General features: G+C 33.1%; 2 protein-coding genes across 2 annotated transcripts; one reads left to right on the forward strand and one right to left on the reverse strand.

Moving 5' to 3' along the window:
- Positions 1-1,744: 1,744 nt before the first annotated feature.
- LOC105143317 (cytochrome P450 9e2-like) lies at positions 1,745-9,591 on the forward strand. Its single transcript, XM_087404140.1, has 3 exons — positions 1,745-3,829; positions 7,650-7,792; positions 9,333-9,591. Exons 1-2 carry the CDS (start codon positions 2,322-2,324, stop codon positions 7,735-7,737), a joined length of 1,596 nt encoding a protein of 531 aa, XP_087260266.1. The 5' UTR covers positions 1,745-2,321; the 3' UTR covers positions 7,738-7,792; positions 9,333-9,591.
- Positions 9,592-11,718: 2,127 nt separating this feature from the next.
- Positions 11,719-22,246, reverse strand: BckdhB (Branched chain keto acid dehydrogenase E1 subunit beta). The gene is made up of 8 exons (XM_011051564.2): positions 21,825-22,246; positions 18,848-18,925; positions 18,323-18,525; positions 17,832-17,987; positions 16,789-16,960; positions 15,515-15,660; positions 12,968-13,054; positions 11,719-11,993 (listed from the first exon to the last, which is right to left on the reverse strand). The coding sequence occupies exons 1-8, from the start codon at positions 21,967-21,969 to the stop codon at positions 11,853-11,855; spliced, it is 1,128 nt and encodes a 375-aa protein (XP_011049866.1). The 5' UTR covers positions 21,970-22,246; the 3' UTR covers positions 11,719-11,852.
- Between the last annotated feature and the right edge of the window lie 71 nt (positions 22,247-22,317).

The raw sequence follows: 22,317 nt of genomic DNA on the forward strand, positions 1-22,317 counted from the left end.
TATAAAACATTTTAATTTACATTGCTGAAATTTATGGAGTTCGAACGTTTCCACTCAATTTTACAGCAATAAGCATAAAATATAATTTTTTGCTCTTAGACAAATAAGAGCTAAGGTACTTCTGCGTTGTTAAATTTGAAAATAACATCGTTGATATGTGGTTGGAAGATAGAAATTGCGCGCATTTAAACTTGAAGTAATGTATATTAATGTAGCAAAGTGATATTATGGGTAACCCATTTACATTTTATACAATAATTTGATTAATAATTAATATTTATATTTAAAACTTAACGATTACATTCGTCAAAGTATTGTTCAATTAATTCTAGACTTAACTTTAGACCATTGCACTATATTTGTCACTGGAATCTACTATTTTACCCGAGTATAGTAAAATTTTTTTTTAAATCGATACGCCAAACAGTAAGAAAAATGACTGAATGTAAATTGCAACACTTGAGTAAATTTTATTTAAGTGTGTAGTGTAAGGTTAAACCATTTACTATTCCTTTTAATACTACTGATTGTAAAATAACATATAATTATGAATTCAATAGGGTTTTGTTTAATCTTGTTGGCAGTAATTTTCACGCTGACAATTACAATAATACCTATAAATACATGCAAATGCTGCAGGTATTATTGAAACCAATACTGCAAGAATAAGTCCATGTCCATATAAACGTATGTTTATTAATTGTTAAATATTAAGAATTATCTACATTAATATTAAGATTTTATTTTAAAATTAAATTAGTTAATATAGTCGTCTTTTAATATTTTATAAATCAATACAGATGTACTAAAGAAAAAATATTTGATATTGATGTGTTATTTTTTATAGTATGGGTGATCGTATGCTAAAGGAAATACATTTCGAGGAATTTTTTTTCGAGCAACTATTCATTATTTAGAAGCATATTAAACTTAATGTGTTATAGTTCATGAAATGTCCTTAAAATACAACACCTTTTCAATTACTTACATCCTAACTACAATGCAACATAAGGTCTGTTTTTTGTAGCTGAACTAATATACACTTTTGGAACTTAAAATGAGAAAGGTTTTTAGTATCAAAAACGAGAAAAAGAGTTCTAGTGCAATCTAATGCAGGAACAGAAAATAGACCAATGGTTTTATATAAAAGTTTACGAAACATGTCTGTTTTGAACCATTATAAATGTGGTAGTTTTTTAGCATCGAATTAACTTATATGTCACACTTGTTATTTGAATATACATTATCAAGATTTCGTTTCAAGGACCATATATGTGCTAAATACAAGTCGAACAATCAATAAGTTATAAGATGCGATCCATACTTTGAAAATCTCTGACATTTACAGTTGTATCAATGTAACATAATATTTATGAATATGTTCGAATTTCTTTCTCTCTCTCTCTCTCTCTCTCTCTCTCTCTCTTTCTTTCTCTCTCTCTCAAATTCAAGCGGCCGACCACGAAAAAAATGAGTTCGAAATACAGTGTAGAAAAACCCATGGAAAATCCGGCAGATATGATTTTAATGCCATCGCACCTTGCAGGAAAAGGTAGAAGTATTGACTATCACGTGATTATAGATCCATGTATGTATGCATGTAATATGATCTATGACCACGTGACAGTCAATACTTCCAACTTTTTCCGCAAGGCGTGATGGCACTAAAATCACATAAGTCGGATTTTCTTACACCGTGTTTCGAGCCCATTTTTAGGTAATATGGTCTTATTGAGCAAAAAGGCAAGAGTTTAGTAAGAAACAAAGAATATACATTGTAGAATTAGCCTAAAGGCTCCGTACAATAAAAAGAACAGGGAACAGAAAACAGAGAATAAGAATTTCAACCTATCAGAAATCATGTATTGTGGAATGCGCAGTTTCTGATAGGTTGAAATTCTTCTCCTCTATTCTCTGTTTTCAGTTCCTTTTTTGTGCGGAGCCCCTTAGACCTTGAGTTTGATCTTCTTATTACTCCGTGCTCCGCATGTAGCAATATCACGCGGATAGTTTCCTCACGGCCTCCTTGTCATAAACATATTTTCTTCCTCTCTCTCGTGGTTTCCCCATTCGTATGCAGAGCTTAGGATTAGAAAGACTCATGTCTAGATATATAGTTGAAACATTTAATTACTAAAAAAAAATGTAAAAGTATAAAACAGGTGCTGGAAATGTGCAGACAGTCATTTCTAGATATTGATATCAACAACATTGCTAGCCTGCTATATATTCATCAATCGCTCTCGCGAATAGTTTTATTGAACTTTAATAAGTATCATTCTAATTCTTATAAAATATAAAGTTTTCGAGTAATACTTATCATGGAATACTGGTCGATCTCAGTGTTATCAATCGTGATTAGCGTTCTCGTTACTTATTATCTGTTCAGAAAGTTTAATTTTTTTAAAAGACATGGTATTATCCATATACCATCTATTCCAATACTAAGTGTCATGGTACCAATTATATTTCGCCGAATGTCATTTGCCAATTTCACCAGAAAAATATACAATCTGAATCGAGACGCAAAATATATTGGATTCTACGCTACAATGAAGCCAGTTATTATGCTCCGTGATCCAGAAGTGATCAAGGATATTATCGTCAAGAATTTTGATTCGTTTACCAATAATTCCGTTTTCGTTGATACTAATGATTATGTGCTTTCACAGAATCTGTTTGGCTTACAAAACACAAAGTGGCGGCATGTAAAAAAGCTACTATCTCCGTTTTTTACATCCAGTAAGATGAAGACTATGTTTTCTTTGATGTCAAAACATGCTGCAGATTTTGCTGAATTGATGTCAACACTACCAGCGGATAAAAGCGACGTTAATATGAAAGATATCTTTGGTAGATATACGAATGATGTTATTGCCTTATGTATTTATGGAATGAAGATCGATTCTATAAGAGATCCGAAAAATAAGTTCTATGTTTGTGGTAAAGATATAACTCGTGTATCAGTAATACTCATCATAAAGTACATTTTTATTAGAGCTTTTCCAAAGCTTGGACGAATACTTAATATAAAACTTTTAAATAATCAAAAAATAAAATATTTTGAAAGCAGGATAAAGAACAAGATTGTCATTCGCGATGATGCTGAGCACATTTCATATTTAAATATGATACAATTAATGTTGGATAACAGAGACAAAGAGGGTCAAATACAAGTGGATGTGGATGATATTGTCGCGCAAGCCTACGCTTTCTATTTCGCTGGCTCTGAAACTAGTTCAAGCGTGATGTCTTTTATAACATATCAAATCGTAGCTAATCCAAGTGTTCAGGTCAAATTGCGACAAGAGATAGATGAGCTCTTGAACGAATCGGACGGAGACGCAACTTACGAGGCTGTTAATAAACTCAAATATTTAGATGCAGTAATAAAGGAAGCTCTCAGACTTTTTTCACAATCTGTTATAGAAAGAGTGTGTGGAAAAGCTTATAAATTGCCACCTGCATTGCCGGGCGAGAAGTCTTTCACTATAAACAAGGGCATGATTATTTGGATTCCATTGTATGCGATTCATCATGATGAAAAATATTACGATAATCCTGAAGAATTTCGTCCAGAAAGATTTTTAAATAATGATCAGGACAATAATTGTCGACCTTCATTTTATTTTCCATTTGGATTAGGGTCGAGAATGTGCATTGGCAGAAGATTCAGTTTGTTGATGATCAAAGTCGTGCTATTTCATCTACTAGCACGATGTGAACTGAAACAGTGCGCCAAAACTTCGTCAATTAAGTTTAGCGAGAAAAATCTGCTAATGATGCCGAAGGACGATTTTTGGTTGAATATTCAACATAGAAATGACAAGTACGATAGAGATTAGGACTCGATAGCGTTTCCAACAAACGAGAATGGATTGAAATGGATTAAAATGGATTTAGATTTTCAGAAATACAAATTCATGAATGTTAAAATCTTTTTCAATTCTGAATGCATTTTTATTTATTTATAGAAATGATATGGAGTCTATGTTTTTCAATCTAAAAATAATATAGTATTTTGTGTGCATCGTGAATTCTGCTCAATTCAAAATTGTGAATAGGAAATTCAATTTTTCAATCCAGTTAAATTAAAAAATAATATCAGTCACTTATGTATCGTGACTACTGTACTTAATTTATTATTCTGAATAAGAAATGTAGTTTTTCCAATTAAAAAATAATATCAGTTATTTATGTGCATCGTAAATACTGCTCAATTCAATATTCTGAATAGGAAATGCAGTTTTTCAATCTAATTAAATAAAAAAAGTTTTTATTAAAAAATTAAAAAGATCATAAATGCTACTTATGTAAAATTATAAGTAGGAAATTTTTTGTTTTAATCCAATTAACTTCAAAAAAGTTGTAACATAAAAATAATTGAGCTATGTTCTTTCATTTTTCTTTATTAGAAATAAAATGAATGATTGATATGAACACTCGCAAACAAGTCGAACACAGTCCGAATATTACGAGTTGATCATAATATCGGCGCGTAATATCGGCCAAGCGAGATTAGATTATCCGACACTTACCCAATGTTGTCTCAATGTATATTGCTTATATTTTATTATATCTGTTAAATAATATTTTTATTATATCTATATACTTTATTATATTATATACTTTCGTGCACTGGTTTAGCTTTGTTATAATTGAAGTAGAGAATGAATAACATTCATCAATTGAAGAAGTGATGTAGTGGATAACGTAGAAGATTCATATAATCCAGATTTAAATCTCATTAAAATGCGTTTTTTAATACCAATTTGAAGTAGTTAATTTCAGATATAATTATTATAAATGTCTTAAGAATAAAATTTGTAATCTTTAAATATGAATGTTTTTTTTTTGAATATTAAATTAATGTCAGCTCGGATCCAATCCATTTCAATCCATTCAATCCATTTTCATGGATTTAAAGTATGCATTAAAAAAATTTTAATTCATTTTAATCCATTCTCGTTTGCTGAGTTATTAATTCCTAGAAGTCTAATTTTTTGAGAATATCCTAGAATATAAATTCCTAGAATTTCAACAAGAAGTTATTGTTCAATCAAAAAAATGTTGGTAAGTACGAGGGTGGTTGGAAAAGTTCGTGCGAAGTTAGGGAGATGGGTCCATATTAAGATTATTTTCAGTTAGTAGCATCTCTTAGAAGAACACACATCAAGTTTCAGGCAGATTGGTCTATTTTTCTGTTTGGAATTCGTTTGAATCGAGGAAGTCGAGTAATTTCCAAAAAATGAATGAAAAAGAATTTTTTGTGTTGATCAAACATTACTTTATGAAAAGCAAATCGTTTTAGGAGACTAAAGAGAAGCTTGATAAACATTATGATGAATTTGCACACCTTCGATTAGAACAGTTTATAAATGGTTTTAAATATTTCGGAGTGGCCATATGATCACAAGTGACGCTGAACGTCCTGTTGAGATCACTATTCCAGAAATCATTGAAGAAATCCATGATATGGTGTTAGAAGAATGAAGGTGCGTGAGATTGCTAGTGATGTGGGCATCTCGATTGAACGAATACATAATATTTTGCACCAACATTTGGGCACGAAAAAGTTATCCACAAGATGGGTGCCGATTGCTCAATACACGCCAGAGACAAAACAACAATCCAAATAATGAGTTATCAGCGGGGAATCTACACCAAAGAAGGTGAAGACCGTTCCTTCGGCCGGGAAGGCGGCTGTCTTTCGCAAAGAATAATCCTCGTCGACTATATGAAACAGAATATATAGAACTATTATAGATATATATTCATCATTATTGGACCGTTTGAAGATCGAGCTGAAGAAAAACAATTAGCCCACAAAAAAGTCTTTTTCCATCACGATAATGCACCAACTCACTCCTCTGCAGTTGTCGCAAAATTGATGGAATTACTCGTTTCGCATCCCCTCTATTCTCCAAATTTAGCTTCCTCGGACTATTATTTGTTCCCCAATTTGAAGAAATGGCTAGCAGGAAGGAGATTTTATTCAAATCAGGAGGTGATTGCAGAAACGAATGCCTATTTTGCACAATTTAATCAATCCTATTATTCGGAAGGAATTAACAAATTGGAGTAGCATTGGACGAAGTGTAAAAAGGAGACTACATTGAAAAATAAAAAAGTTTTATCCCGAAAAATTAAGTAGTTTTCATTTTTGCACGGACTTTTCAAATCATCCTCATATACGTAGGCTACTGGAAAAGTTTCTGCAAACAATATGAAAAAAAAACATGTAAAATTCGGTAAATAGCTTTATTGTTTTTCGAAGTATTCGCCTTTAAGATCGATACATTTTTGTATACGCTCGAATCAATTTTCGAAGCATTTTTTCCACTCTGAGGTTGTAACCTCAGAAATCAGTGTACAAAATGTTTCAACAGCTGCTTCAGGTGACTCAAATCGCTCACCACGCATCTTCTTTTTAATGTTTGGGAACAAAAAGAAATCATTAGGTGATAAATCAGGACAATAAGTCATCAATTCGACATTTTTACTGAATAAAAAATCAACGGTTTGACGTGCTGTGTGACAGCTGGCGTTGTCATAATGAAAGATGATGTGACGATTTCGGTTTATTCTACACAATTCATTTATGACTTCTGGCAAACAAATTGTTGTATATCAATCAATATTTACAGTCCTTCGGTCCTCTAAAGCCACGGTTGCCACATGTTCGATATAAGAAACAAGCAATCATTTGCTTGGCAGCACTGCGTGAACGAACAACTTTTGTTGGTTTCGGTTCATTTTGAAATATCCAAACAGTGGTTTGTTGTTTACTTTCGGGTTCATACGAATAGATCCATGTTTCTTCCTCAGTAACGTAGTAGACCAAATTTAACCGACCTCGGTTGAATTTCTTGAGCATTTCTTTGCTCCATTTAACACGAGCCTGTTTTTGAGCTTCGGTCAAATTGTGTGGGATCTAATGCAAAGTTTCCGTACACTCAAGTGAAAATCATATTTGTTGCTTTCATGGCAATGCCTAAGGATGTCTGAATCTCGCGGTATGTCATATACAGGTCTCGCTCAATCATTTCACGCACAGCATCAACATTAGTGGCAACAACAGATGTGGATGGACCTTCACGGAATTCGTCACAAAGAAAGGTCCACGCTGAAATTTGATAAATCAATTATAAACAATCCTATTGGATGGTGCTTCATCTCCAAAAGCCAAATGAAGTCGATCGATGCATTGTTTCGGAGTTAGATTACGTTTGTAATCGTAAAAAATCATTGCCCGAAAATTTTCACACGAAATTTCCATTTTCTCACAAAATAACTTCTTTTAAAATACTATGCAAACAAAACTAGTTGGCTTGGATACAAACTGTCAACTGAATTATAGATTAAAAACGTCTAATTTTACAGATATGATAGTAGCAGAACGTTGGCGCCACTGAAAGTATTAGATTGCAGAAACTTCTCCAGCAGCCTACGTATTATTTATAAATATTTTATCAAAAAGTTAATTAGTAGGATTTTAAGAATAAAAATTTTCTCTTTTCGTTTATTTGTTACTTATAAAATTATCAAATTTATCATTGATGGCTATAGATATTTCCATATTTTTGTTACTTATTTATATGGTAAACATTATTTTAATTTTCTGTAAAGTTCTTTCTTTTTTGTTACAGAATTACCGAATTACATCATGTAAGCACATATATGGCAATGGCAGATCTACGGGGAGGAGGGACCATGGGGGCCATGACCCTCCCTTAGAGTTTTCTTTTTTAAAAATATATTTTAAAAATATATTTTTTAAAAATAACAAAAGGTTATATATACTTTTAATATTTCTAAAATGCTTAATTACAATTTTGATATTCTAAAAATATTTTTTATTTTCTAAGTATAAAAAATATAGGTTCTTTTTTATATATATATTCTAAAAAGTAAATAAATGAAGTCTGTACTACAACTTTTATTATCCGCCCGTTCACACTGGATGAACAGAATTCGGTATTGGTGTCACCATTGCGTAGGCATAATTTACATGACACCAAAGACAGGACGCATTCAAGTCGACAAAGCGGCTATCTACTCACTAAGCAATTAAACATGATTGGTTGGATCCACAGGTAAAAATCAATTATGCTCATTCGCTCGGCAAGCATGCCTAGCCTCTTTGCCGTCTTGAACTCGCCCATAGAGAATGGACTGCGTAATTCGTATCTAACTAGTATTTAAATACAGTCGACAATAATGAGAGAGAGGGACCATGGAAAACGGTCAATCTCTCTCTCTCATTCTCTCTCCTATTACACCGTTGAATGAAAAGAGATAGAGATGGCTGTCTTCCATTGTCCCTCTCGTTTACTTTTATCAACCATTTTGACACATGGATTGCGCAGTCCATTCTTTATGTCTTTGCGTAACCAAATCACGCGAAATTCTCGAATAGTAGATATAAAGAGTGTGACGCCAATTAACTGGAAGTCGCCATTTTGTATCCTATATTTGTCTTATATGACGCAATTTCTCATCTTAATTTCATCTTTCTCTAACGTTGTTTTCTTTCTAATTAACAGTAAGGACCCTTTATGGCGAGACCAAGTATATACATTGACGCCACTTTCTTTATATCCATTCTACACTGAGAGAAAAATATTATATATCATATTTGTGACTATAATTGCATGATAAAATAATTATGGTTAGGAGTATCATTTTATAGTTATTATTGCTATAATGTTAGTAATAATAACCTTATATGTATAGTTCTATCACCCTGTACAAAAATTGTACCATAAATTGTGATAATTTCAAATATTAATATAGTAAAATATAAAAATGTATGATAAATAAAATAACTATTTATATGATAATTGCAATCATAATTATAATGAATATAACCGTTTTTTCAATATTCGCTTACTATAGTAAGCACTCGTTATTTGAAAGATATGTTAGCGAAGCTTCTACTTATGTAAAGGCGGTTCATGATATTATATCGATGATAACATCAAAAAATATTCAAATTCTGTTCACTGTATTTGATCGACAAAAAAAATGAAAATAAGAAATTGAATTTTAGTAAAACAAAGATGTATAGCTTACTTATGGGTACGCGCGCTAAAAATTTTTCGCTTCGAAAACGCATTGTATGAGCAGAATAATAATATCACTTTTATTAAATTGTATAAGCAATATAAGATTTGAACATTAAGATCCGCTTCGATCGAATAATGGGATTCTTCATTGAATAAAGAATGTCAATTTGATTGTGTTTAAGTTTTAATCTTATCAATTTATTTCCACTGTTTATTTCTATTCTACAAATTAATATATTTCATAATATAAAAATTATTTTACAGAGATCTTTATAAACAAATTTGGTATTCAGGAGGGAAAAAATATTAATTCATTCATAAGCCGTTGGTTTTCTGGAGCAATCGATGTGGAGGCCATAAAAAAAAATTTGAGAAATACAATGCAAATAAGACAAATACAAATGATGTGTAAACATTTTTATACATATAAAAAAAAGTATTTCAAAGGTTTATTTAATGGTGATAATGTATAGTTCTACAATATGTTTCAATAATAAATAAAATACATGTTTTAATGCACAATGCTTGTTTATTTATTGTATTCTCCTAATACAGTTGCGTATGTTCGGAATTTATATTGCAATATCAATGACTCTTATTGCTATACAGTTATGAAATTAGTTTCAGATTTTTACTATGCAATACTGAGGCCTTACTCCTGACAAATATGAAAATCATATAGTATGATGTAAATGTATGATAATAACGTAAAGTACAAGTTATAGGAGTCAACGCTGGTTATCAATTACCACAATTCTTCTTAATATTCAATATATAAGCCTTGACCTTAAACGTTTCCATGGTTCATGGTTTGAATCTTCAGCAATCTTTCTCTCTAACACAATTTAAATCATGCTTACACTGATATTCAGTATACATTTTTTTATTACATCAAATTGATGTAATAAATTGTTTGGTCACAATTACCAAATTATTTTGTTTACAATTAATAATTTGGTTATATTTGTCATATGATTTCGCAATAACCATCTAACTATCAATTTCCAAATCTTGGTAGTAATAGATGAGTCTACGTACTTTTAATTATTTTTGTTACAACATTTTATAGTTTATAATTTACTATATGCAAATTCGATATATGTAAGATAATCATACAATGTTGAATGAATGCATATAATATTATGGTCGTTATGATCATAATTTAGTGTTCAGGTTACTATAATTCATATGGTCAAAATAATTATAAATTTATAGTTGTCCCAAAAAATGACTATAAATTATAGTTAGATTATGGTTAATCCAAACATTTTTTTTCTCAGTATTGTTATGAATAGTAAATCATATTTCCGGAGAAGTATTGATTCACAACTGCCGTCGAATCGAAGAGAGTAAGAATCTCTCGATTTTCGATGTCTGTGGTCGCATCGACACCATATGTTAGCGTGTGCTAAAAGTGTGCATTGCTCTATTCTCGCAAAAATCGACTAATAAAAAGGTAACTCGTCGACCTTCGATATAGTCTACGCTTCGCGGCGACTGGTTCTCCATCTCTTTTCCACCGCTACCAGGTCTCTCCCTGTCTCTCCCAGCTTTTCTTCTCTCTCTTTCTCTCATTGCACACCGTGTGTGTGTACGTATGTTCGTCGCTCTGCCAACTTTCACGTATCATAATATATAGTGAAAGAATGTGGTTTCCCTTTCAAATTACAAAATATGCCACGAGCATACAGTTCAGCACACTTCCTTTTCTTTAATTTCGCTTTTTTTTTTTACGTTATCTCGATAAGTTTTTAAATTTTTTCAATCGTCGTTTTGAAAGTAACGTGCAATTAGTAATCGACAGTAACAATAGATCAACTTTCAGAAGCAAATAAAAAGGAAAAAATTTTGTAACTTTGAGTTTATGTCTGCTAACCTAATGTTCCTTGTATTCATTTTTTTTTTCTACTTGAAATCTGAATTCTATTCTTCAGTTCTTTTTTTACCTTCATTTAAAAGTACATCCTGTTGGCAAGCGAAACATGAGGCTCTAAAAATTTAGACTGGAAAGGACAGCGTTTGGGACCGAAACCTTGATTGAGATATTACATTGCCACGGCGCGCGTACAATCGGTGCGCAGTTTTATTATTAAAGAAGGACTTGACCCAGATTTTATCGGTGAGAAAAAAATGATACCTAGGCGATCCATCCTGAATGTCTGTCTGACATCTTTGTCGAGCGACGCATTATTGCCTCCGGCGACGATTTGTATCATCTTTCATGTTATTAATTTAGACAAGAGGGATGGATTTATGTGGACTAACTGGGTCAGGGACATGGGTTTGCATGCATGTATACTGTAGTCAGGTCATCCGGATTCATATTTCCTTACGAAAGATATATGTATGTATATGCTTTATTTATTCCAGATAAGCAATAGTCCTAGTAATATTCCAGATAAGTTTTAGCAAGACTAAATTAATAGTTTACTATGTATTAACAATGTAAACGTGTTTTACAAATATGAGCGATTACGCGAGTTACGTTACGAGCGGTAATTTGTTATATATAAACGATAAAATAATCGTGTAAAATACATACGGCGGATTTTAAGCGATTATTATTTCCTTTACTTCGCTTTTTTGTATCATAATCTTTCTTTAATTGATGAAGAAGAAAGAAGGTATTTATAATAAAATATATAGAAGATTGTGTTTAAAAAAATGTTTTATTGATAATAAAAATGTTTTCAGCGTAATTTAAGGACATTCTGCGAGCAACAGGCTCACAATTTCTTTTTAATTTTTCCACTGCAACTGTCATGGCCACCCTTTGTCTCAACCTCAGTACTTAAGGCTGTCTCGAACAGCCGCGAAACAACGCCACTTGTCTGGTAGGTAGAACGGTTCGAAGATATGTGGGAAAGGACAGTCCCATCCTGTGACCCTTTGAATCGGCGCCTCCAGATGGAGGAAGCACTCCGTCTGAATTACAATTTGACAATCGTCAAATATAACCGTCAGGATAACTTAGTGATTCAGTCCACGATTAGTTTTACAGCTTTTCTATCGCGCGTGCAACTTTCTAATTTATAAGAATCGATCGACCGATATCGATCAATTCGCGAACAACAAACGCAGGGGACTTGAGATACGAGACTAATCGGTCACTGTTAAAAACCGGTTTGGAGGACTATTACGCGTTGTAACATTATCATCCCACGCGTCATTTTATCTCGCCGAAGACTTCCGACTCAAACACCATCCGCTGTCTATGTTAGAATTACGCGATAGATCTGATGGCTGTTGCATAAAACAGTGTCTACAATTTTTTATAGGGATTTTAAGCTTTAAGCTTTAAGAAATTAATCAATCACATGCCGGTATTCATAGTTCTTAAGAACGAACTACTAATTGTCTTAATGTCTTAAGAAACTAATGTTTTTGATTGATTCATGACATTAAGACTGTACTTAAGATAGTCTTAAATATAGAGAATCGACTATGAATATATCGACCATAGTCGATTTGTCTTCTCAGAATCAACTGTAAGTCCGGATCCAGAATAGGTGTTTTAAGCCTTAAGCCGTAAGAAATTGACCAACTACAGTCGAATGCGAGGAGAATAATTGATTGTGATTCGTCCATTTCTTATGACTTAAGGCTTAAAAATCTATTGTAGATCCGGACTAATAAATTTCTTATGACTTGAGGCTTAAAGCTTACTCTCTTTTAAAGTGAGTATTACTCTATAAAGAGTAAAATCTCACTCCTAAGATTAAAAATTGAGCTTTTTCAAGATTGGCTCAATTTTCATTCTGTAGAGAGAAATTCCAAAGACTTTAGAGGGTAAATTTCACTTACTCTCTTGAAATCTTATTGTAGACACCGTATTAGATATTTTTATTTTGCCGTAAGGCGCAAAAAATCTGAGAACCACTCCACGATGTGAATCTTACCTGAATCGTCGCAGCTACTTCTGCCCCGAATCCATTCGTCATCGGCGCTTCGTGGGCGACTATAACGCGTCCGGTTTTCTTCACCGACTGTAACATTCGAACATATAGTACATCGTATCATGCATATACGGTAATTTATTATTGGTCTCTAGCCGACGCGGGTTTAATTCGCATGTGATTTACGTCCCGTCCCACATTGCGGTACAATAATAACTTCACATGCACGGCCGATGCGCTAAACGAGCGCATTAACGACGTCGCTGATGACGGCATGAGCCGTTTTGTAACAACTATCAAATACGGGTCTACGACGTGATCGACGTTGTAGAAATATACACGGGAACAGCCGGTACGATCGGGACACATAGGTACACCTGTGTCCTTTTTATGCGCATATATGTGTGCATGTGTGCCCGTCCTGTTGTAAATTATTGACAAAGGTAAGCAGATAGATAAGCGCGACTGAAATACTGAATACAGGTTCCTATGACATTTTCGATTCGCGCCGACCTTCCCTGCAACTTTCAGGAGTTACAATCTTTCGTTACGGATACACCCCGCAGAAAATCTACGTCTCTATATTTATCGGATTGATATTTATGGGTTTCTACATGTCTACCATTAACCTTTATTAACAGGCGCCTTACTGTCACGATAAATGTTTGAATTATTGCCCCTTCCTCGTAATGTTCAATCCCTTTCAAACGCCTAAGGAGAATAACATCAATTGACTTTGCATTTACAAGGCTTAGGAAGTCGACCAATTGCATCTCTCCCTTTTACTTATTAATTGTGACAAGATATTAAAAGAAGGATATTTTATTATATATTTAATCTGATGTAATGTATTACGTATATAATAATATAATATATATCTTTTCAAAAAGCTGGGGTTTTTTGTAAGATATAAAAAATTGTTGTTATTAAGGCTATATTCCAAAATTCATTGTTAGTGTTAAAAATCTATAGTGCACGTAATATAAATTATAGATTTTCAGAGCTGACAGTGAATTTTGGAACATAATTTTAATAACGATAATTTTTAATAGTGGTTCTCAAGTCTAGTTAGTAGTGGCGAACAGAAGCCTTAAAATAAAAATTTTGAATTGGAACTATTTGAATTGAGTTAATGATTAATCACGCATTAATAATCTAATATTTCAAACTTTCATGTTTATGAATCATTCATTTTTAACTCTCTGTTAGCTAACAATTGGGCTCACTCAATTATAAATTTTTTTGTCAAAAATTCAATTCTTTCTCAAGGAAAATAAAGTCAAGATATAATATCATATGAACTAAATCATGACAAAAAATGAAATAAATTCGGTCAATAATTGATCAATATGATATCAAATTAACATTATTTTGTCTTTCTTGTTCTCCTTAAGATGTTACATCTGCAAAAGATAATTTTTATTAAAATATACTTACAATTAGAGTACTTATTAATTCTTTTGTTAAATTAAAACGAATTATGTCATTTCGTTCCTTGAAATTAATCAGAGTGCTTTTTAATCAACATAAATTAAATAAATGGAATTAAATCTCACAAACCCAGCATTAGTAACTTTGGTTTCAACTCCGGAAAATTAATTAAATTTAATCGATGCGATTCTTTCAACTCCACACGAGGTTTTTCGTAGAAGCGACATATTAGAATTTTGTTCTGCGAGAGCTGCAATTTTTCTCGTTGTGAAATCGCGCGACGTTTCACAGGCAGGCATATCGAAAAATAGACAAGACGACGAATCTGCGACTGTATCGAAATTGCGGCAAAACGAGTTTTCAATTACGATCACCTCGTCATGTGCGTGTGTGCGTGTACAATGTACATAATATAGTGGTGATTTGCAAGCCCACGAATGGATATCACGGTACAATCGAGCATATCATTAGCAACCTGTGATCGATTAGCATAAATCAGCAGGATTATTAGCGTCTATATAGAAATCTTATCGTAATCTGACGAAGCATACGAGCGCGGGTCAACTTTGCACCACGACCGCTTCTCATTTTACTTTGAACGCGATCTTACTTTGATGCGCATCTGCCTCTCTATTGTCGATGACACGCCGTCGCGTCATGGAAGATCGCGATCCCGAGTTTTCGCGCGATCGTTGGAAGAGTTGATTTCCGATATTTCCTTACCGATGTCTCGCGACGTTCCAACGACGCATATAAATAGTGTGAAAAAGACTTCAATTGCGTCTCTTGTATCTTGAGTGGGCGTAAACCAGACAATTTTCTACGATATAGAAACGCGCGTTTCGGCACTCACAGTCGCGACGCATTCATCACCGAGCATCTCAGAGTTTCAAATTAAATTGCCGGAACGGAGCAGAAAGGAGATTTAACGCGATCGTTTGGTCTTTTTGAAATTCAATGTTAATCATGGAGGACGCCCATAAGATCGTCGCAATGATAATGGACAGAACGCAAGTGAGAAAGAGATAGATCGGACTTCTCGCCTTAAGCGGAATCGTCGAATCGATCTTGCTCTTTCTCAAGGAAACGGCCGTAATAACAACGGCCGTTATTGCCCACCTTGCATACAAGTTCCGCGTCCCAAGGTAGAATGGAGACGAGGTCTATCACTTCGCAGGATACACTGAGTTTCTCCTGGACTAGGTCGGCCACTTCCAGCAATACGTGCACCTGAGTGCCCCAACCAACGAGTGTCACAGCATCACCTATGCGACAAAGAACCAAAGATGTATTCGTGTGTATATATGCGAATACATACGGACGTTGTAATCACGGATGAAAGCATGCATTTCTTCTCGCCTGTATCCTGTTTCAGGACCGGTCACATCGAGTGAGATCACCGATATAATGGAAGGACGCGATCGCACTTGGTAAATTATATTCTCTTCTCGTGTTCGAAAGTGCGAATAGTTATCTTCTATGACTTCAAATAACACCTTCCGAGGTGTTATTTTTTGTTCGACGACGCACATTTCACGGTGAATAATGTAAAGAGATGCCGTATGCTCTAAACATTTCTCCGAAGAATGAATTTACACAACCGCAAATATTTATTCATAGTGTATAATCATTTCCGCGTAGTCTGAAGATGCAAAGTGAACTTCTAATAATACTTATTAATTGTAAATACATTGCGTCAAAGACAAGAATTCGCAGATAAAAACATTTTAATCAATGTCATTAAAATTTGATTGATAAAATAGTGTTAATTATCACTATTAGTATCGAAAGATCAAGAAAGAGGAAAAAAATATTATTTATGAAATCATATAAATGGCAATATAATGTATAGAATTTATTTCTTAAATATAAATATAATATATGTTCTTGTATATAGAAATACAAAGATACATACGAGTTAGGTTCCATCGTATAAAAATTAAAATTTGTACTAGCATTAGAGAGCAAAGCGGTGTATTAATTAATTATTAATTAATAAAAGATCCTATTTTAAAATAAAATATTTTCCTGACGTTCCTTTATTTTATATAATTTTTCAAAAACTTGCATTATGTATAAACTACATATTTGAAAAGTATCCTAGATTATCGACATAATAATAAAACAATATAATATCAAATAGTGTCAAATACTGAAACATATATGAGTCCCTGATAATTCTGGGACTTTTCCTAATTTTTAAACAGTAACGATTTGAAATAATTTTATGTTTTACGATCTCTTTTACAATCTTTTTTACAGTTTTGACTTTAAAAAATTTAAAAATATGGACCTAATAACAAAAACTATAGCCGTTCCCAAGGATTCATACCTGTTTCCGTTAGCGTTAAAAAATATTCTTGATATGGATTAAATGGACATTTCAAACTCACCGCTTCTTACAATTTCAGCCTTGCCGATTGCAATCTTGTAATGTGCAACGGGTACTTCATCGACCGCTATGCGATACAGAGTTTTAGGCTCGAATATGATACAGGGATCCGGCTCGTCGATGCAGCTCAACAATAGACCCTTTGCGTGCACCGCTCCGCGAGGGACGACGATCTAAAATAAAAAAGAAGGATGAGTTCATTAAAAAAACGTATATAATGATGTATTTGGGCGAGGCGAGAACACGAGAATCGAGTTCCTTGTGATCCTCCCGATAATCATCGACTCCTTAGTACATGTCTCAAAACAAGCGTGAAATTGATCAGTTCTGAGTAGCATCGCCGATGATATTACGTCGCATCGCTCCTTTAGTAATTGCGATATACGATAGTGGCGGCTACGTGCATTAGTGTGCGAGTAAAACTTTCTTCATGCATACGTAGATCGTGTACGCTGTACAATATTCATGGAATTTGTTGAGGAAAGTTGTAAACTCACAGTTCTACGGCTAGTACGAGACATAGCGAGGGTTATACTTGAAGAATGTTTCTAATGATGGAAATTTAGTAGCAAAATTCATCTCGTCATCAAATCATACGATCAAGAAAATGAGTCAATTTTTGAAAATAAAATCCAACGTCTCAATCGTCATGTAGTAGTTACGCGTCGAGTTCGTATCCAGGCAAATCATAAAAGTTGATATGATATTAGAAAAATGTCATCACGACTTCGTCATTAAAAATGACAAATAAAATCATCATAATATTCTTCAGATATCATTATGATTTCTGTGTTCTACTTCGGTAGTAGTACAAATCTTGTTGTTCAACATTATGGCAATGATCGACTTGTTAGGCATTTCGTACAAATAGTGAGGCGTGGCCTTTTACGATCCTATTATGAAATCGTCTATCTCGATAAGGAATTTGTCTTTTCGCTCGACTATTAACAGAGAAATATCTTAGTCTTAAGACACAGTTGAGAGGAAACCAGCGGTTCGCGTGTTACGCCCAATGAATAAAACAAAAAACGCATTTCTACTAGCCTTCAAACCGGGAGTGTGTGCAAAGTAGGCTTCCGGGCTTTGAGAGTGATAAAGACCACCATGGCCGACGGCTCCGCAAGGTGCACGAATCGTAAGCATGCCGCAGTCAAACATATTGCCGCTTCGATACCTTATTTTTGCCGCTTCGTTTACCAACTGTAGAAAAAACGTACGCAGAATTAAGAGTCGAAGATCCTTACACTCTATTTAATAATTTGCATTACGAACGGAATACACATTCCGCGTAATTTTATACGATTCACTCGCGAAATAGTTGAAAACCTTTTCAAGCTGTAAGAAAAAAGTTTTCGCGCTCTCTGCATTTTTTAAGCGAATAGATTTCTTTGTTATACTTTTCTTTGCACCTTCTTATTATTTAAATAGTTAAATTTTTTTAAAACTTTGGAGTTTCTTTTACCCTAGACATATTACAAAATAATAATTATCGTTCTGTTATATTAATGCTATACGTGCTGTGAATAATGCGACACCTGATCAAAAGCGGGAAATATGTAATCGGCAAATTGTATTTCGGCAATCGCTGATATTCCCGCGTTAGCTAAACCGATCCCAAAACCGGCGATTCCTTGCTCGCAGAGAGGCGTGTTGAAGACACGATCGGCACCGAAACGGTTCTTCAAGTCCATCGTGCAACGAAAGACACCTCCGAAAGCCACATCCTCGCCAAACACAACTGAAAATTTAAAAGGAATTATAAACAACTAAGTAACGTTTTTTATTTTTTCCGAAAAATATAATTATTTCTATTTTAAAGATTTTAACAAAAAGAAAGAGATTCAACTTTTCTTAGAAAAATTAAATTCTATTAATTTTTATTGACGATTAAATAATTTTCTCAACAGCTTAATATTTTTTAATTTTTCAAAAGTATTGAAAAATTGAGAATGAATATTATTAAATACATATTTAGCTAGAGAAAATATTTTAATGTATTATATTCGCGTATATTCGCTACATATTCGAATTAAAAAAGAGCACAAATACAAAATCCTTACCTGAACGTGGATTGTTTTCCAATGCAATGTTAAGCGCATGATTTATAGCTTGATACATATTCAGCTTTTGAGTCTCACCTAAAAGCACAACTTTCACTGTAATCACATGAATAATGCATAATCAGGATCGTGCAAAAGATTTTCAGGGCCTTGCCCATACAACACACTTTATCCCAAAGATGTTCCTGTGAACGTTCTTAGAACATTAGGATATTTCTTATGATGTTCTTCAGAACATCCCTTGGATATTTGTGCATGAGTAGTGCAAGGGTAAGGACGGATACCTTTATCTGTTCATGAATTTAATGTATTGGGTCATCTAAAAAGTATCCGCGGTACTTTGTCATAGATATATGACATCAACACACATCTAGTGATAAAAAACCGCGGATACTTTTTAGATGACCCAATATGTATAGTCAGCAACTAAAAGATTGCAACATATTTTTTTCAATGAGTTTCGGAACGCAGGCTGCTCACTGAGCGATTGGTTATTATTTATGGATCCATAAGTAAGAATCAATCTGTTGATTGTACACATACATCCTTCATAAATAAGTAATTACTTTCTCATATACATATGTTGTTCGTAGTTTTAATTAATTAAAAGTAACAAAACAATGAAATAAAGAAAAAAGAATTATTTATTATAGCCTTCTATTTCTTCATAACTCATTGTACAAGAATTTGAATAATGTATCCAAATAATAATTGCTTAACAAGTTGTAAAGCAACTATTGTCAGATTGCACGCATTATCATACCATAAATTATAATAAATATGAAGATTGTTTAAATTATTAAAATGATTGCATATGTACATATATTTATTATAACAATAAAGATATCATTAAATTTAAATTGTTATTTTATGAATTATAAATATAAATTGGATAAAAATTAATTTGGATAGAAGAATAATAAAAATGATATCTTATTGTTAACCAAAATTTCGGGGGAAATTCATTATTATTAATGAATTAATTTTCATTAGAAGCCCTAATGCGGTGCTATGCCTTTCAATCCTTTACACAGTCCTATGAATAATTAAGCCTAAAATAATTTTGGGAATAATAAATTTGAGGATAAATTTCTAAAACTATCTTCTAAAACAACAATTGAATTAAAAAACAATTTCTTGAGGATTTTGTAAGAAATTTTAAAATCTTTATGAGAACCTCAAATATCATATAACAAAAACTTGAATCATTTTTGTTATGTCGATCTGTTATGTCTTGAATACATGTAATAATGTCATTTTATTTAAACAGAATGAAATAATAATGTAATGACTCTTATAACAAATATGTAAAAAAAAAGCATCAATTCGGCAATTTATTGTCACGTTATATCCATTAGTTTTTAATTTAGTTTTGACATAACATATCCTTGCATGAATTAAAGAAAGACGATCACCTTCAACAGAGATGAATATTTTTTAGATCGAATATTTGAATACTCGTAGAATGTGCCCAAGATTTAAATTTATTTTGTTTTTTATTTTGAAATATATAAATAATCATTTTATTTAAAGGAGAATGCGAAAGGGAAAGGAAAAAAGGAGCAAGAGAAGGTAAGAGAGAGCAAGAGAATCTGTTAAATTGAATATTCGTTTTTCGCCGTCTTCAGTTCTCTCTCTCTCTCTCTCTCTCTCTCTCTCTCTCTCTCTCTTCCTCTCTCTCTTTGTTAACCACATCCTACACAATACGGAGAGTTTCCCGCGCCGAAAGCTCATAAAATGTTTGTAGCTTCATTTAAGCTTCAAAAAGAAATCCTCGGGAATTCGCTTTTGAAAGTTCCCTGACAGCTTCATTTTTCAGAGAGATCTTTTTAAACTTCTCGAGAGCTCAGCAAAATAAACTCCTTTCCAATGGACATAAATTGAAAGTAACATAACGCTAGAGTTATAATTTCGTATTCTACAATATAAATGTAATGTAACACACGTTACATAACAGTTATATTGTGGAGTGCGGAATTATAACATTGACGCATCGACGAGAAATTATTAAAGACCCTCAGCAAATTTTTGTGCTTATCAATGGGGCTTCAAGGGCCGAGGATAATTGAAGAACAATGATATTACCGACAATTAATAAAAATTTACGATTATTAACATAAATATTTCGATAATTCATTATTAAATTCGTAATTTTTTATTATATAAATAAGCTATATAAATAAGTATGCATACTTTTAATGCTATAATATCTTATATATTGCTGAAAAATTACAATTTTTTCTCTGCAGTTACCATCTCTATTGATAATCAAACTCGGATGGTAACATTAAAATCACAATTTAAAAAAAATTGAGTATTATTAGGTATTAAACATATATGTATACATGTTTACAAAACAAATAAATCATGAAATTAGTACGTATTATCAGTTTCTTACTGTTAATCACTTAAAAATTTGAACAGTCACGCGAACTTTCGCCGGCCATCTAATATCTCGGTCGGTGATTGACGTGATAAGTTACTTGTAATTTATGTCGACTGAGCTGAGAGCTGAGTCGAATTTTGTAAGTTCCTTGGAAGCTCACAGCAATATGAACTCCCTGAGAATTTGTTTTATCAAATTTTATAAACTCCCCGAGAACTCAACAAAATGAACTCCCTTAATTTAATTGGAGTTTCGTGCTTTGTGGGATTAATATACTATTTAGATACGAATGACGCAATCCATGCTCTAATTAATAATTTATGCTTTGCATTCTGCACGTTAAACTCATTGCGCATGCGTATATACGTACGAATATAATTGCGTCTTTGAATTAATTCGTTGATAAGTATATATACAAAAGAGATGTCGATCTCGATATAAAGGACATATCAAATCTTTTATCAGCTGATTTTCATATACATTGTACACAATACTGTTGATTTCTTACATCTTGACAGAACTTTGCACAAAAAATTCTTTGGAAAAATAATATATTCAGATGCATGCAGTGTGGTATAATCGATTACTTACCGGTGACGATCTGTTTTTCACACGGGAAATACTTAAAATGCGTCCCTCTTGCATGACTTTTTGGGCCAGCGAAAAACTCACCATTGCTCAAAAGGAGTTTTCTTTCAGCGTATCGCAGTCTCGTGCTCAACTTGCTGAGCATCATTATTACTTTATTTATTTATTTCTCTTTTTCTCCCTCTCTCTTTCGTTTCGTCCGAACAACAAACCGTTCGCTAGGAGATAGTGTGAATGAGTCTTATCTCTAGTTTGTACACAACGACGATATTTCGAGGAAGTTCTCTCGCTTAATTTCACGTAGTTTTCAGTCGAGGTCGAAATGCGAACGAGAGAGCGCGCGTGCGCGCGCGCGCACATTCGTGATCGGATGATTGACGCGATGCCGTTGCGCGTCGATCGTACAAGCACGAACAGAAACTGGTTTCTTACCGATGTACAACGACGAAGAATCAAGAACGCAAGCATGACTCGACTAAAAAGGGGATAGGATTCT

The sequence above is a fragment of the Acromyrmex echinatior genome, chromosome 3, assembly GCF_024713525.1.
Source record: "Acromyrmex echinatior isolate Ae372 chromosome 3, ASM2471352v2, whole genome shotgun sequence".
Taxonomy (NCBI): Eukaryota; Metazoa; Arthropoda; class Insecta; order Hymenoptera; family Formicidae; genus Acromyrmex; species Acromyrmex echinatior.